The sequence below is a fragment of the Pieris rapae genome, chromosome 10 (assembly GCF_905147795.1).
Source record: "Pieris rapae chromosome 10, ilPieRapa1.1, whole genome shotgun sequence".
Taxonomy (NCBI): Eukaryota; Metazoa; Arthropoda; class Insecta; order Lepidoptera; family Pieridae; genus Pieris; species Pieris rapae.
The window spans coordinates 6,212,508-6,226,493 of record NC_059518.1 but is presented as its reverse complement, the minus strand read 5'-3'; the positions used below and the strand labels follow the sequence as shown (position 1 = coordinate 6,226,493).

At 32.6% G+C, this 13,986-nt stretch overlaps 1 protein-coding gene across 2 annotated transcripts in view; it reads left to right on the top strand.

The window, feature by feature from the left end:
- Nucleotides 1-13,775, top strand: part of LOC111004483 — a 34,564-nt gene extending 20,789 nt beyond the window's left edge. The window contains exons 2-4 of one of the 2 annotated variants that reach the window (XM_022275527.2): nt 8,675-9,013; nt 10,086-12,117; nt 12,510-13,775. In XM_022275527.2, the coding sequence (XP_022131219.2) occupies nt 8,922-9,013; nt 10,086-12,117; nt 12,510-13,520 (3,135 nt within the window). In that variant the 5' untranslated portion in view covers nt 8,675-8,921 and the 3' untranslated portion in view covers nt 13,521-13,775. The remainder of the gene's footprint in view (nt 1-8,674; nt 9,014-10,085; nt 12,118-12,509) is intronic. The other variant, XM_022275526.2, reaches the window with a different exon arrangement.
- The last annotated feature ends 211 nt before the right edge of the window (nt 13,776-13,986 follow it).

Genomic DNA, 13,986 nt, shown 5'->3' with positions numbered 1-13,986 from the left:
AGAAATAACGAACGTATATACCTACCATCCTATATCTTTTTAAATTTTGTCCCGTCGATCGGAACCCCTTCACGGATAGAGGCCTCTTCCCGCTTTTCCCAACTAACTATTTTGTATGAATAAAAGGAAATATTATATATATTATATGTACTTGTTGGCCTAATCGATTCAGCGTGCGGCTCTCATCTCTGAGGTCGTAGTTTCGATTTCCAATGCACCAATGTACTTTCTGTTTATGTCACATCTACCACTCGCTCGTACGGTGAAGGAAAACATCGTGAGGAAACAGGTCTTAAATCTAAAAGTCGATAACATCTGTCATACCAACTTGTCTATGAATACCAATGATCAAAGGGACATATGCATTTTAAGACGCAGACCCACATAGGATCGTAGTGCCACTGGATTCTTATTACTTAACATGTGAGACGCGAATCGTTTTATCTGAACTCACTATCGGAGCGCGATAAAAGTGACTTCCTACAGCGAGCTATTAAAAGACGAATGACATTTGCAATGTAATTTAGGCACAAAGCGCCAGCGTTAAAGGGTAATGAACGAATTCTTTTACTACATTAAGATTAAATTAGTAGAAGTCAAAGGGTAAATAAAGATTTCTAGAATGTTTCGTTTTTACTCGGACAAATTGTTTCGATTAGACTTACATTAAAATTTGATTTGACATTGATTTGAAACTCATTTTGATTTACGCTAAGCCTGTAAAACTAATAATATTACGTGACGGTAAAATTGCATGAAATTTCACTGCCATAGTATGGATACTCTAAGGTCTAAGAGGATTCGTTGGAGACCAAACATAGTAATTTCGCGCGATGGTAATTTTGTTCGTTGGCCTCTTAGATATAATGCTTAGATGTTGGAGATTAGCTCTTGTTTATATTTCCCTATATAATACTAAAACCTGACCGGACCCTATGAATAGAAAAATATTGTAATATGTCTTTGGATTTTTTGTTTCAATCAAGTTTTACAATCATAATATGGATAAATGTTAAGCCGACATTTAAAGTAAGCACATGAATATGTAGTGTTTATTGACTTGAAATGTCTAGACATTATTTAACTTTACAACAAGTTTAAAGATCTATAGTTCTTGAATTTGACGTTTCTTAATTGTATACTATATAAAAAACACAAAATTGTTAAATTTATATTCATTTGTATAAGGAAATGTAATTCAAATAATTAGTATCTAGAAACTTTATTAGCTTTCATAAAAACGAAACAATTTATACATATGAAAGTTAGTAAGTGCATTCGCCTCGAGCTTCATATAGGTTAGTCCAGCTAAAAATGAATAATCTATGATCATCAGAATAAAAGTATTTCTATACACCAGCGTTTTAAGAAAATCACAGCGTCTAATTTGACAGAAAGAGACGATATGTATTCCAGATTAATAATTTGAACAAATGCCTAAATATAATGATATGATTTTGTTGGAAATTCAGTATGAAATTCCATAGTAAATTATGCTGTCCTAATCAGAAAGCCTGCAGGGCTGAGTACTAGTTTGGTCTATTTATAGAACTTGCTGTGGAATGCTTATTTGGTAAATGCGCCTTGAATACTGCATACCTTGTAAAGTAATTAGAACATTTTGCTACTAACACTATCTCGACGGTGTAATTGTCAAGGAACAATGCAGTATTACATAGTATTTCTTATTTTATTAGCTAATTTATCGATAAATATCAATTGTTTGTTTAATATCCAAAAGCTGTTTGATAGCGATTTCGGATTTGTACACAATTTCGATATCGGTAGTTGATGAAGTTGGGATCGTTATTGATATCGCTATTGGATACTTCCAACTTAGATACTTCAAACAGTGAGAACCTATACTTCAGTTCTCACTGTATTTTAAGGAATTTAAAATACGACAATTTCTACAAGTTGAACTATTTTATTTCTCGACTGTTTTTTTGAACGGTTTTTAATTAGATCTGAATTTATATTAAATATTATTTGTCTCCACCTACTCCGATTTTCATTTTTTTATAGCGTGCGCAGTAAAACCTACTTTTCACAATTAAAGTGGTAAATCTATTTGTATAAGAATTATTGCATTTATTGCCATTTTCCTCTCATAATTTTCTGTATCTGGCGAAGTGTTACGCTTGTGCAATACTAAAACAATTTCTTTTCTACCCATATATAAGATATTAATAATGTATTTGTTCGGAATAAGTTCAATGACCAATTAAGCTAACGTATATTAAATCAGCTCAGTTCTATCAGCATATCGATAAGGTATTTTTTTAATTTTCACTGATATATAATATGAAAGTTTTCACCGTTCTTGTAACTCTTAACAACTTTAATTACAATTCGGTTTAGATTTTTGGAGAATTTAATATATAAGACATTGTTAAACACGTTTTTGTATAAAACCATATTTATTTCACAGTTCCATACATAATTAGAAATCTCTAAGGATAGAATCTAAGAACTGATTTTATTAAAATCTTCTTGTTTGACTAAGTATTTAAAATTGATAGCTTATAGCAGCTTCAAAGACAACTGCTGACATACTGAGAAAAAAAAATCTAGTTTATTTTTAGAAATCTTAATTTACCTTATATTAAAATGTCAAAATAAATTGTCTATAAATCGAATTAAATGATAATCTTATCTCTAATTATATTTGCAAATATTTAATGACCTGCATCTAAATTTAAATATAGCTATGTTTATTCATATATATATACAACTGTACAAATTATAGGAAATTATGCAAATTATATATATAGAACAAATATTTAGTATTTAAATTAATATTTGATTTTAATGTTGTATTGTTTAGTTTTTTATTTCATAAATGTATTTAGGTACAATTAAATTTTTTGGACTTACAAGGGTATTTTTTCTTGGTGACCTAGCTGCAGTTACAGCAGAAACAACAATTTTCAAATGATTTTTGTTAGTGAGGTAATAGCTGTAATCATGTGTTATGGAAATATCATTTGAAGTACTGCTTGTACACACCATACGTATTTCCAGAAGTAAATTTGAATACAGATATTTTAATAGAGGTGCAGCCTTATTATAGTGTGAAACTATCATAAAACAATTTCGTTTTTTTGCAAAAATTTTCATTAATACAATACACCTACAGATAATTTGATTGTATCTTTTTAAATTTTATCCGGAGATATACGTGTTCAACAAAAGAAACAATCTAACTAATGTGGTATAATATGCGACCAATGTATACTAAATACATTGGTCACGGCTTGATGCAGTATGTAGAATGCCTGTCTCTACATCGTCTAAAGGATTCGTAGAAATGTTCTGATGATTGAACAGATCGCAGTGATATCAATAAGGATTTAGGTTTCAAAGTAACCGACACCGGCTTACGACACTGCGGTGAGACAATGGACAGTAAATACAAGATATTGCGGCTGTCACAGACCGCGACTTCATTATACCTCGCCCACGGCTCCCACCTACTGAGACGATTTCTAATTTGCTCCTATCTAGGGTTACCAGACCTCTAGGTCCACCAAGGTAATCAGCATATCATAAACTTTTGGCTAGTTTTCGTATATTTGTATACAACGATAAGATAATGTTATGTCAGTTTGACAGCTCCAGTATAGTTTAAAATAAATTCAAAGGTTTTATCATAAGATTTCTTAAAACGTTGATTGGTATTATTAGAACTATTAGAAACTGAGAATAATATTTGAAGCTTTGACATTATTTTTTATTGTATGTACATGGCTTTTGTGACTTAATAATCGTCACTTACATTATTAAAGTCAATTCCTATTATTTCAATACATATTATTACAGTGAATTGCGTTTACATTATATATAGTCAGCGTTACAAAGTTTAATATATGTAATGTGTTTTATTGTGCTACGATATCTGTGTTGTTTGTGAATTGCGTTGCAATTATATATATATATATATAACTCAAATGTTGACATCAAATATCTAAACAATAACGTAATAAATATTAATAGATGCTGCTCGTGCACATAAGTTAAATATACCAAGTAACTTTAACTGCGACTTTTGAAACAGTCGCATAATAATTATAAAATTTAAAACAAAGGCCTTTAAAACATCAGTCGGGTCAATATTTAAGAAATATTTCACCCTTTCACTTCTTTAATATTTGTCATACACGAAATTTTAAACTAATGTTTTTGTAATTAGCTTTATTTGACAGAAAATTTAATATTCTATTGTGCGTGTTAATATTAAGATTTCATTTCAATTCATAATAGTTATGTAATTCGTGAGTATTCATTTGCATTCATAAATGTATTACTTAATATTTCAAAGGGCTATAATTGTCGTGTGCTTAAACCGCGACGCAAGTCAAGTCTTCGTTTCATTAAATGCGAGTTTGACACTCGTTGATTGTGGGTAAGAAAAATATATTCAGTCTGGACATTTCATTTGTGTCTATAATCTCGAAGTCACTTATTAACCTCATCATCATTCCATGACATCCATTAAAACGTTTATTTTGTATAGTCCACGTTAGATAAAATTGATTTCATTTAAGTTAAGCTGCGGGTTGCAGCTAGTAAAATACATTTTGTTTAAATTTCTGCTACTTCCCTCTTGTATTTGTATAACGTAGAATCGGTTAACCTTACTTGTTGTTTGCATGTTGTAATTTGTAGCATTTTGTACTGGTGTCAGCGGAATCACGAACGGGTCCGCCTACTTAGTGCATTGCACCACCAGGGAAAGCAAACTAAGTGTCTCGCAGGGCTCCAGTCTTGGTCAACTATTGTTGAATAAATTTCTCCTCTTAGACAGTTTTGATTAAGAGCTGGCGAGTATTAATATTGTTCGAGTGTGATCACTTGAGAGCCAATTGTAAATTTGACTTTCTCGGTTCTCGGGTGTGACAATACTACAATATTCAACTTTCGACTTTACAAATAAATATGAAAATTCACCGTGTCCGAAGTATGGGCGTTCTTTTCTAATAAAATGGCTTTATTTGTTCTTTTAAGTACATGATTTACATTTCACTTACATTATGTTAGGTTGATACCACCTTCTTGAAGACTTTATCCATCGTAATCGCATGCCCATAGAATTTCGGTAGTGTCTAAATCTGTGATACAACATAACTTTTAGTTTGTACAATATACATAGAAACGAAGCAATTAAAACAGTAAAATGAAATAATAGTATCGAGAAATCATTGACGGAATAGGCTTTTCTAGAATTGTATTGGTAGAGTCAGAAAATAGTACGTGAAAATGTAAGTATTAAAATGGTCGGCCGAGTTTTTCTTAAACAATTTGTTTTATTACTAATTAGCAAGGTCGTGTCGCTCACGAGTTAGCGTTCCTAATTGTGTTTTTAAAATAACTCTCAACATTCTGTAGACAGCATTATTATTACCAGTAATTTTCACATATCGAGATCCAAATGTTACCCTTAATGAAATTCTTTGTAAAACATTTTCAATAAAACAGTATTTAGTTTTAATCCAACTTTCCTTGACTCGATCAGAATCTTAAATACAATGTCATTAGGCGGTGCTCGATTGGAGATATGCTAACCTTTCCTAAATGCCGGTTCAAACAAACATATTCCATTTAATTGCACAGGGCTCTTGGGTTAATTCTTTTACATAACCACCTCACGTTGGTCGTGCGATGCCGAATAAGCGGAGCTGCGGGCGTTCCTTGTATCCATAGTTAATAATTTCGTGGCTATTACTTTAATGTTTCCTACCCAAACGGTATATTACAGTTTACTTCGTCATCAAACAAAGTATGAGCGGTCACGTTTTTAAGTGTTCACTTCCCTAAACAGTAAGTGGCCTGTACTGAGATATGGCTTGTGTGTCTTTGCAAATGTGATTGTCTAAATCAAATCTATGTTATATATAGCAAGCCGACTCTCGTGATGGTCAATGATCATGAACAAAAAGATAAAGGACAAGTAATGCCTTTAATATTGTCGAAAGCATCTCATACAAAGCAATGATTTCATAGATTTTAAAAAACTTATGCATACGATGTAATAATAGATGCATAGTATGGTGCACAAGTTCTTAGGGTCAGATTGAGAATCGCCACTAGTGCTAAGTATGACTTCCGTATGTCAAAAACGTATTAGATTTTGAAATATGGGAGGGTAGGCTCTTGATCTTAGCCTTTTGTGTATAATTGAACTTGTACAGATAAATTAATAATGAATTATTAAGAATGGAACAATTTACTTAAAAACCATAGCTAAATTTAAAAAAATACTCGTACTAATGATAGACATCTCTGTAAATATTATTCAGGTCTATTGATTGCTGCAGAAAGTGATCAGCTGCGTAATATTCAATATCAGCGAGGGTTGAGTGGTAGGTCATTTACGTGAAGACACAGGAAATCCACATGTGCCGGTCAATAATTCATCGCGTAACTCAATGGTGACATTGATTAATGGCTGATGATGCTGATTTATTGATTGGTTCGATGCGTTGATGATTAAAACTTTCGCTTATGGCCTCCGTCGGTATGTTCATTGATGTTGGGTTTGGTTCGACTGCCGTTAGAAAGGGTATTGCGATGGTATGATCTATTAACATGAAACATATTTCTGCTATAATTGCTAAGTATTAGAAAGTTATGGGTCTCCCTTTCGTTCATTCGCATATTGCAAGGATCTGTTTCGTTTGCTTTTGATTGGTCAAACGGAAAGATCGTGTCGCGTGTCTATTCATCATAGATGTATGTATTCATTTTATTGTAACGTATACACCCGTAAACTTTGTGGCGCCTCCACATCTCCTGAAAAATTTGAAAAAATACTACTCCGAATATATTTAATGAAAATATTTTTACTTCATTTAAGATAAAAATCTCTAAGGACAACATAGATATTTCTTTCTGTATAGCATTACATTGATTAGACAATAATTTAAATTGTTTTATGGTAGTTCAGAAACGTGGCATATACACTTTGTACTTATATTTTTTATAAATTCATTACAAATTATAAAAAAAATAACAAAAGTAATTAAAAACTGTAACACATTTCGTATTACTTTGTTAAGCCAGTTAAGTAATCCTTAACTGCTGATTAAGTAAGAAACAATTACAGTAATTTATCGCTATCCAAACAGTAATTAATTAAAGTGACAATACAACTACTGCTACTGTTTCGGTTTCTAGTTATTTAATGCATGTTTAACACACAGAAGTTGGATTTTCTATCATTACTAAAAATATGATAAGTTATTGAATAATTATTGTGTGAAATTTTGTTTGTATGAAATTTATATTTCGTACCAAAATCTTTACTTTAATAAACACAAATTCTGATATATTTTCTTATACAAAGGACCCTGGTTTGTACAGATTTAAAACCTAATACAAAGAATACCTAGTTTCTAACCTACTCCATACTGTCACAAAGTAGTTTTTATGAAGATTTACCTTCTCCGAAATTTTTTTTAACTAAATTTAATTACTGCATCCCCAAAGATTTACGCAAAAATGTTTAACTAAACATTTAACAGTTTTTTATTACTATTAATATGAAATCAATTATATTCTATTTTTTAATACGCACACCTCGAGTAATATATAAATTTGTCTGAAATAATAATGGAATATATTTTATTGGTTCCTAAGTATCTCTACTAGTATGATGATATCTTATTATGATGATGGTAAATGACTAAAATATTTGCAATACGATTACTAATTCATTAAAACGTTCACATTATAATTGTATGTGAACCACTTAAGACTTACGTTACAGAATTGTCTCTTGTTCTCAGCTTTCTAAATAAGTTATTATATTCACTTTTTATGTTTAATTGTTTTGTCTTATACAATCACGCGGTAAATAATCAGATATCTTTACAACAATGCGAAATAGATGTTTTCTTTAACACTGTTTATTCTGGTTTTTATTTTCAAATTTTTTAGTGCTGCAGTTTCAAGACATTTGTATTTGATGTATATATTTAAATTATCTTTAATTACATGTGACGTGATGTCAGGTCTTACTATTCATAAAATCTCACTGCAGTCAATTGTTTATTAATGACAAACGCTACTGACCTAGTTCACGATTACTATGACGTTCCTAGTCAATCAATTCTCAATCCAATTATATGTACTTTTATTGTATATGTAATTCAGATTATATAAATAAAATTCAGTCACATATTTATATGATGTCAAAAGTGTAACCGTGTCATTTCCATCGTTTTAAGAGATGTATTAGGTTTGTCTGAAATAAGGATTTGTATGTTTATTACCCTTAATAATAACTGCGTCTCGATTTCAAACAATGTGCTCGTTTTATTTTATTTTATGAGAGTAAATAAATAATGGCTTATATCGGAGTATGAATCCAAGTATACTCAATATAAAGTGTGTTATAAATAAGCATCTTTAACATTTATATATTATCGAAAATACAAAGTCGACATTGATGAGTCAAACGTCGATTGCAGAGTGCAGTGGACTATCGCACGTGCGAGACGTCAATCTTTCAACTATCGCCTTACTGATATCGATCAATGAATATTTTCATTTTGAGAGGTTAAAACTTAATAACCACAAACTGTTATGATTGAATCATGTCAGTGTTTCATAGTTATATACAGTTAACATAATCAGATGTAACCACTCACTGATAGCTTAACGTTCCTTTTAGTTTTTTCGCCATCGCTATAAACTTACATTTGGTAACTGTAACACGTAAATATATAATATACCCTAAGCAGAGACGTACGTGAGCGTATTGTTGGACTGGAATTTTTTGTGATTGTTATTATTTTTCGTTTGTCACCGCGGATGCGGTGTCTGGTTATTTGTGGAACATAGTGCGGTTAGTGTTAGAGCTGGGGTTGTTACTCGGTGTGATTGGTGCGCGACGCCAATGCGGCGGCGGCGCGGGCGCAATGTCGCCGCCGCGGGCGTTGCTAGCGGCTCTGCTCCTTTGTCAACTGCTGTCGTACGGTGGCCACCAAGGACTCACCAAGATTTTTTACACGTAAGAAAGTTTTGACGGTCTAGGTATTTTTGTCATAAGCTAATCGCGGAATTGGGCGGTATTTTTTATCATAACCTAACTGCGGAATTGGGGAATATTTGTGTTAATGACCTGAATTTTTCTTTTAGATATTGGATATATCGAAAAGAAAAATTGGTCATTGATTTAAGGGACATAATTTAAAAAAAGTCCAAGGGAATTAAACTCATGAATATGCCTGAAACAGACCTTGTGATACGAACCCAAGATAAGTTGCTTTTCTTAAAGAGTACCTGACCTTAACTATGCACACGACGTTTTTTCGTTTTGGTTTTACCTGTATACCAAAGCATGTATCAGTTTTGTTCGTAATCTTTTCTAAATTAGATGTTATTTACGTATAAAGAAAATTTGTTTTTATTTAAATTTATGTACACATGAAAATGTTTACATTAGAAGTCGTTTAAGAGGCTTTACGAGTTTTACCCAAATATTAACTTTAGGCTTATAGATCTGTATTTATATACGACTCTGGTTCATAAATATAAGTTTTGTAGATAAGATAAGATATATAGTTCTGTAGTTAATGTTAACATATAATACATACCTTTTTCATCTTATCAACTATAAAATGTAATTAATTATTATCTAACACATACATACTTTTATGTAATAAGAACCTGATAAGATAGTCTAAACACAATTTTCTTCTCATCACGTAATACATAAATGTAAAGTATTTCACACATATTGTGATTTTATTTTATTTCGAATGGTCTTATTTTTGGTTTTAATTTATAATTGGTCTAAATTTATGTTTTATCTGTTAAAGATAAATTAGAGTTTTCGAAGATTAATATGTTGATTCCATTGTGTTTGTCAATTTCAATTGTCTTTCATAACGATTTATGCTGGAATTCAACACTTCACATTGACTTAACTATACAAGCACTGATTGTCTCAATTGATAGTAACAATACAATTCACATTTGGAAATCGTAAGATTGCAATTCCTGAGACCACTATAAATATTATAATATTGTTATATACAATAGTGTATTTAACTTTTTAACAAGTCCTTCTTTTATTACAGGTTACCTGACACGGGACAGCCGCCAATACTGATCTCTCTAACAGACAACACAAAACTGGATTTAAAAACTGCAGATGAGCTGTTATTTACCAATGATTCTGAACAGCACAATCAGACTCAAATGTTCCCCATTGTAGACAACGAAACGCTTGAAGGTGAGAAGACATCAGAAACAATGGAAAAAGAATCAACGGAACCTCGACTCATTGTAAAAGCTAAATCAATGCATGAAACGCGACAAATAGATGAAAGTATTCAGAGTACCACTACCATCCCCGAAGCAGAGACTACCGCCGAATCTCAATTAGAAACTGAATTAGAACAAGACATTCCAATAAACCCGCAAACACCGCAGGAAGATATTCCATCGTTTTCAGAGTGGGCACAAAAGCAATTGGCAGAAGCAGAAAAAAAAGATACAGTACTAAACCACTCCAGTCAACCTAGTCATAGCAATACTAATTTTAGCAGTAAGAGCACTAAGTTGCGGTCAAAAAATTACGCATCACCGGCGTGTGGCGCAAAAATTATCGCGGTAAATCCGGAAGCGGGATCGGCGAGTTCGATTTTATCTCCAAACAGAGATGAGTATATGCTCAATACGTGTAACAGCCGCATATGGTTCGTAGTAGAGCTTTGCGAGGCTGTTCAAGCTCAAAAAATAGAAATAGCCAATTTTGAATTATTTTCCTCAACTCCCAAAGACATCGCTGTGTATTTCAGCGATCGTTTCCCTACAAGGGAATGGGCAAGTGTCGGACAATTCACCGCTCAAGACATGAGAGATGTTCAAAGTTTTGACTTGTATCCACATCTATTTGGCAAGTTTATTAAAGTTGAAATGCTGTCTCACCACGGATCTGAACATTACTGTCCAATATCGTTGTTCAAGGTTTATGGTACTTCTGAATTTGAGGTGCTTGAAAAAGAAAGCTCTCAACATTCAGCACTTATTGATGAAGATGAAGACGATGAAATAATTGATGTTCCAGATATACCTGCAACTGAAACGGAGCCATCCAAAAATTTATTCGGCTCCGCAAGAGATGCAGTAATGTCGATCGTTAAGAAAGCTGCTCAAGCATTCAAAACAGAAGTTCCTAAAAATGTGTCCAGTGAACAAAACGATACATTATCAGACAAAGTGTACAAACGGTGTTGCTCTCCAAGCCATATTATAGTGTGTGATAACTGTAGTGACATTCTTTACAGTGAAGTGTATGAACTTCTTAGTTGTAGCTCGGACAAATTAACAAATTTAGTGCGAACTGTTTACCTTAGAGATACTTTAAAGTGTACCGGCATATGTCAAAGGTTCGGCTTAGATTTTAAAAGTACAAAGACTATAGAATTTAGTGAAGAGCGTGTGGCATACATGAACGCTTTATTTCCGCCTAGATATTTGGCTGCGTTGTGTAACATTCTCGCTGTTAAAGAAAAGAAGGTCGTTCTGAATACGAGTTTTGAGTCTGAATTAAATGTTACCACAAATATAACCGCCGACGAATCGCCTCAAAATCATAGTGAAACCAACAGCGAACAAGATGTCAAATTAATTGCAGTAAGCACAGACAGCGACCGAGATGGTGAAAAAACTTTGACCTTAGAAGATAAACCTACAGTACCTGAAGATAAGAATGATAGTACTCCTATAGACATAAAAGAAGATAAAAAAGACGATAATAAAGAGGACTCTAATGTAGTTGTCGAAGACACGGTAGTGCTTGTTTCCCAAGAAGATATATTACCTGATAGCAAAGTTGAAACGGCTGAAGCAGAGAAACAGGATATACTGAAAACAGATACGAAATACGGTAAACCTGAAATATTAATAGAAAAAACCAAAGATTCAACAAATAATGCTGAGGATATAGGTGAACCCGTTTCTATTGATGGTGACAGCTTTATATCCGATTTTGAACAGATGGCTGTAGATCCTCAACCAGGCAGCCAGATAACTGTTAATCAAAACCAAGCACAATCGACGATACAGAAGGAATCTGTGTTTCTACGCCTGTCAAATAGGGTTAAGGTAGGTATTTATTATTAGTCATTAATATTATGATTTTAATTAGTTTAAAATTGAGTTTAAGAGTATGAGTTATATATATTTCTTTAAGTCAGATTAACGCTTTTAAACCGCGTACTTAATCCGTACTCGGTTTTGTCTCAACCAAGAAGTCCTTGACCGAAATATTTGATACGGCTACGGATTGCTACTTCCCTAATTTATAAGAACTAAATCAGTCGAATTAAGTACATATATGTATATACGTTATACTCTCACCTGTCTTTTTTCATCCCAGCGTATTAAATGCATTGTTCTTTGACAATGTATTAAATCGAAGCCAAATAGTCAAACCAATTATCCGCATACAATATTTACACATAATATTATACTGATATATTTTTTTCTAATTTCAGACGCTCGAGCGGAATATGTCTCTCTCTGGGCAGTATCTAGAAGAGTTGAGTAGGCGATATAAGAAACAGGTTGAAGAAATGCAGAAATCTTTCGAGAAAACATTGGTACAGATGACAGAAGAAAGAAAGAAAAGCAACGAACGGGAACAAAAGTACATAGAGCAAATGAGTAACTTGCAAGATCAACTTGCTAAAATGGCCATTAATATGGAACTACTTATGGAAGATCGAAATAGCTGGTTCGGAAACGTAACCTTCTTTAAATTCATAGTTTTCCAAGTTTTAATAATTATAGGAATCATTTATTATCTGTTGCAAAAACAAAAGCCAGAACCAGTGATATTGCATGTGCCGAAAAAGATAAAGAAAAGACAGGAGAAATTAAGAAGGAGATCTGTGGAAGGTGTGAGTGGGCATGCAACTCCTGCTGCGAAGAAAAGGCGACCAAGTGAGGAGGCATTCCAAATTGCAAGACAGTCTACCGAAGATGTGGAAATAGAACATAATAAAGGAGAATGGCAAGTAGCCAAGAAGAACAGGCGACGAAAACCATCCGTGTATCAACAACACATAGAATTAAATACAAACATTAACACAAATGAAGATGAAATCAGAAAGCTAGACGAGAATCCAATAGCGTTAGACGCAAACGAATATTTCGCGCCAATACCAGAACCAGTAGAATTTATTGATGTAAATAAAAAAGAGTTACCAAAAACCAACGGGTCTTTCTTCAACAACTTGAAGAATAAGACTCTGAAAACGAGGCGTCTCTCGTCTCCCGCTTTCCTAAGAACTTTGAACAGACAAAGTCTTCGAAGTACTCCTAGTCCTATTATGAGGACTATTGAGCCTATTTTTAATGGAAAAATAGGTAAAAAGGCTGCTTCTGAGTCGCCTACTGGTAGTCTGTGGTCTGAATCCACAGATATTTCACAAAACGGACCGCAGTATAGTGAAAACGGTAAAAAGAAGAAAAGTTTGAAAAATATTCTTAAAAAAGTGTTTTAAGACTTATATAATCATGTTTCTATGCAATTTGGCTATTGTAATTTATTTATATGTGAATGTAATTATTGTTAAATTATTGTATATTATTTGTATGAATGTTAGAGCTGTGTAGGTGCCAATTGTGATAAATTTGGGAGCCTAATGATAGTTGTTGAATTGTTTTGTAATGCCGCTTGGGACAATAAAGTAAATTGATCATGGACACTAGTCGAGTGGGCGAATACAAAGAAATGGCATTAAATGCGTTTTATTTTATTTTTGTTGTTTCATTTAGACCGCAGCATATACATTTGAATTCTTCAAAGTTAAACAATCATTAAATCAAATCTATTTTATTAAAGGATTTAATTGGTATTTCTCAAATCGTTAATTAATGTTTGATTATGTTGAAAATTGCCAAGAACCGAGTTGATCAACCAAAATAGCTATATCGTTGTCTAACTATTCATCATATAGAAGTCTATAA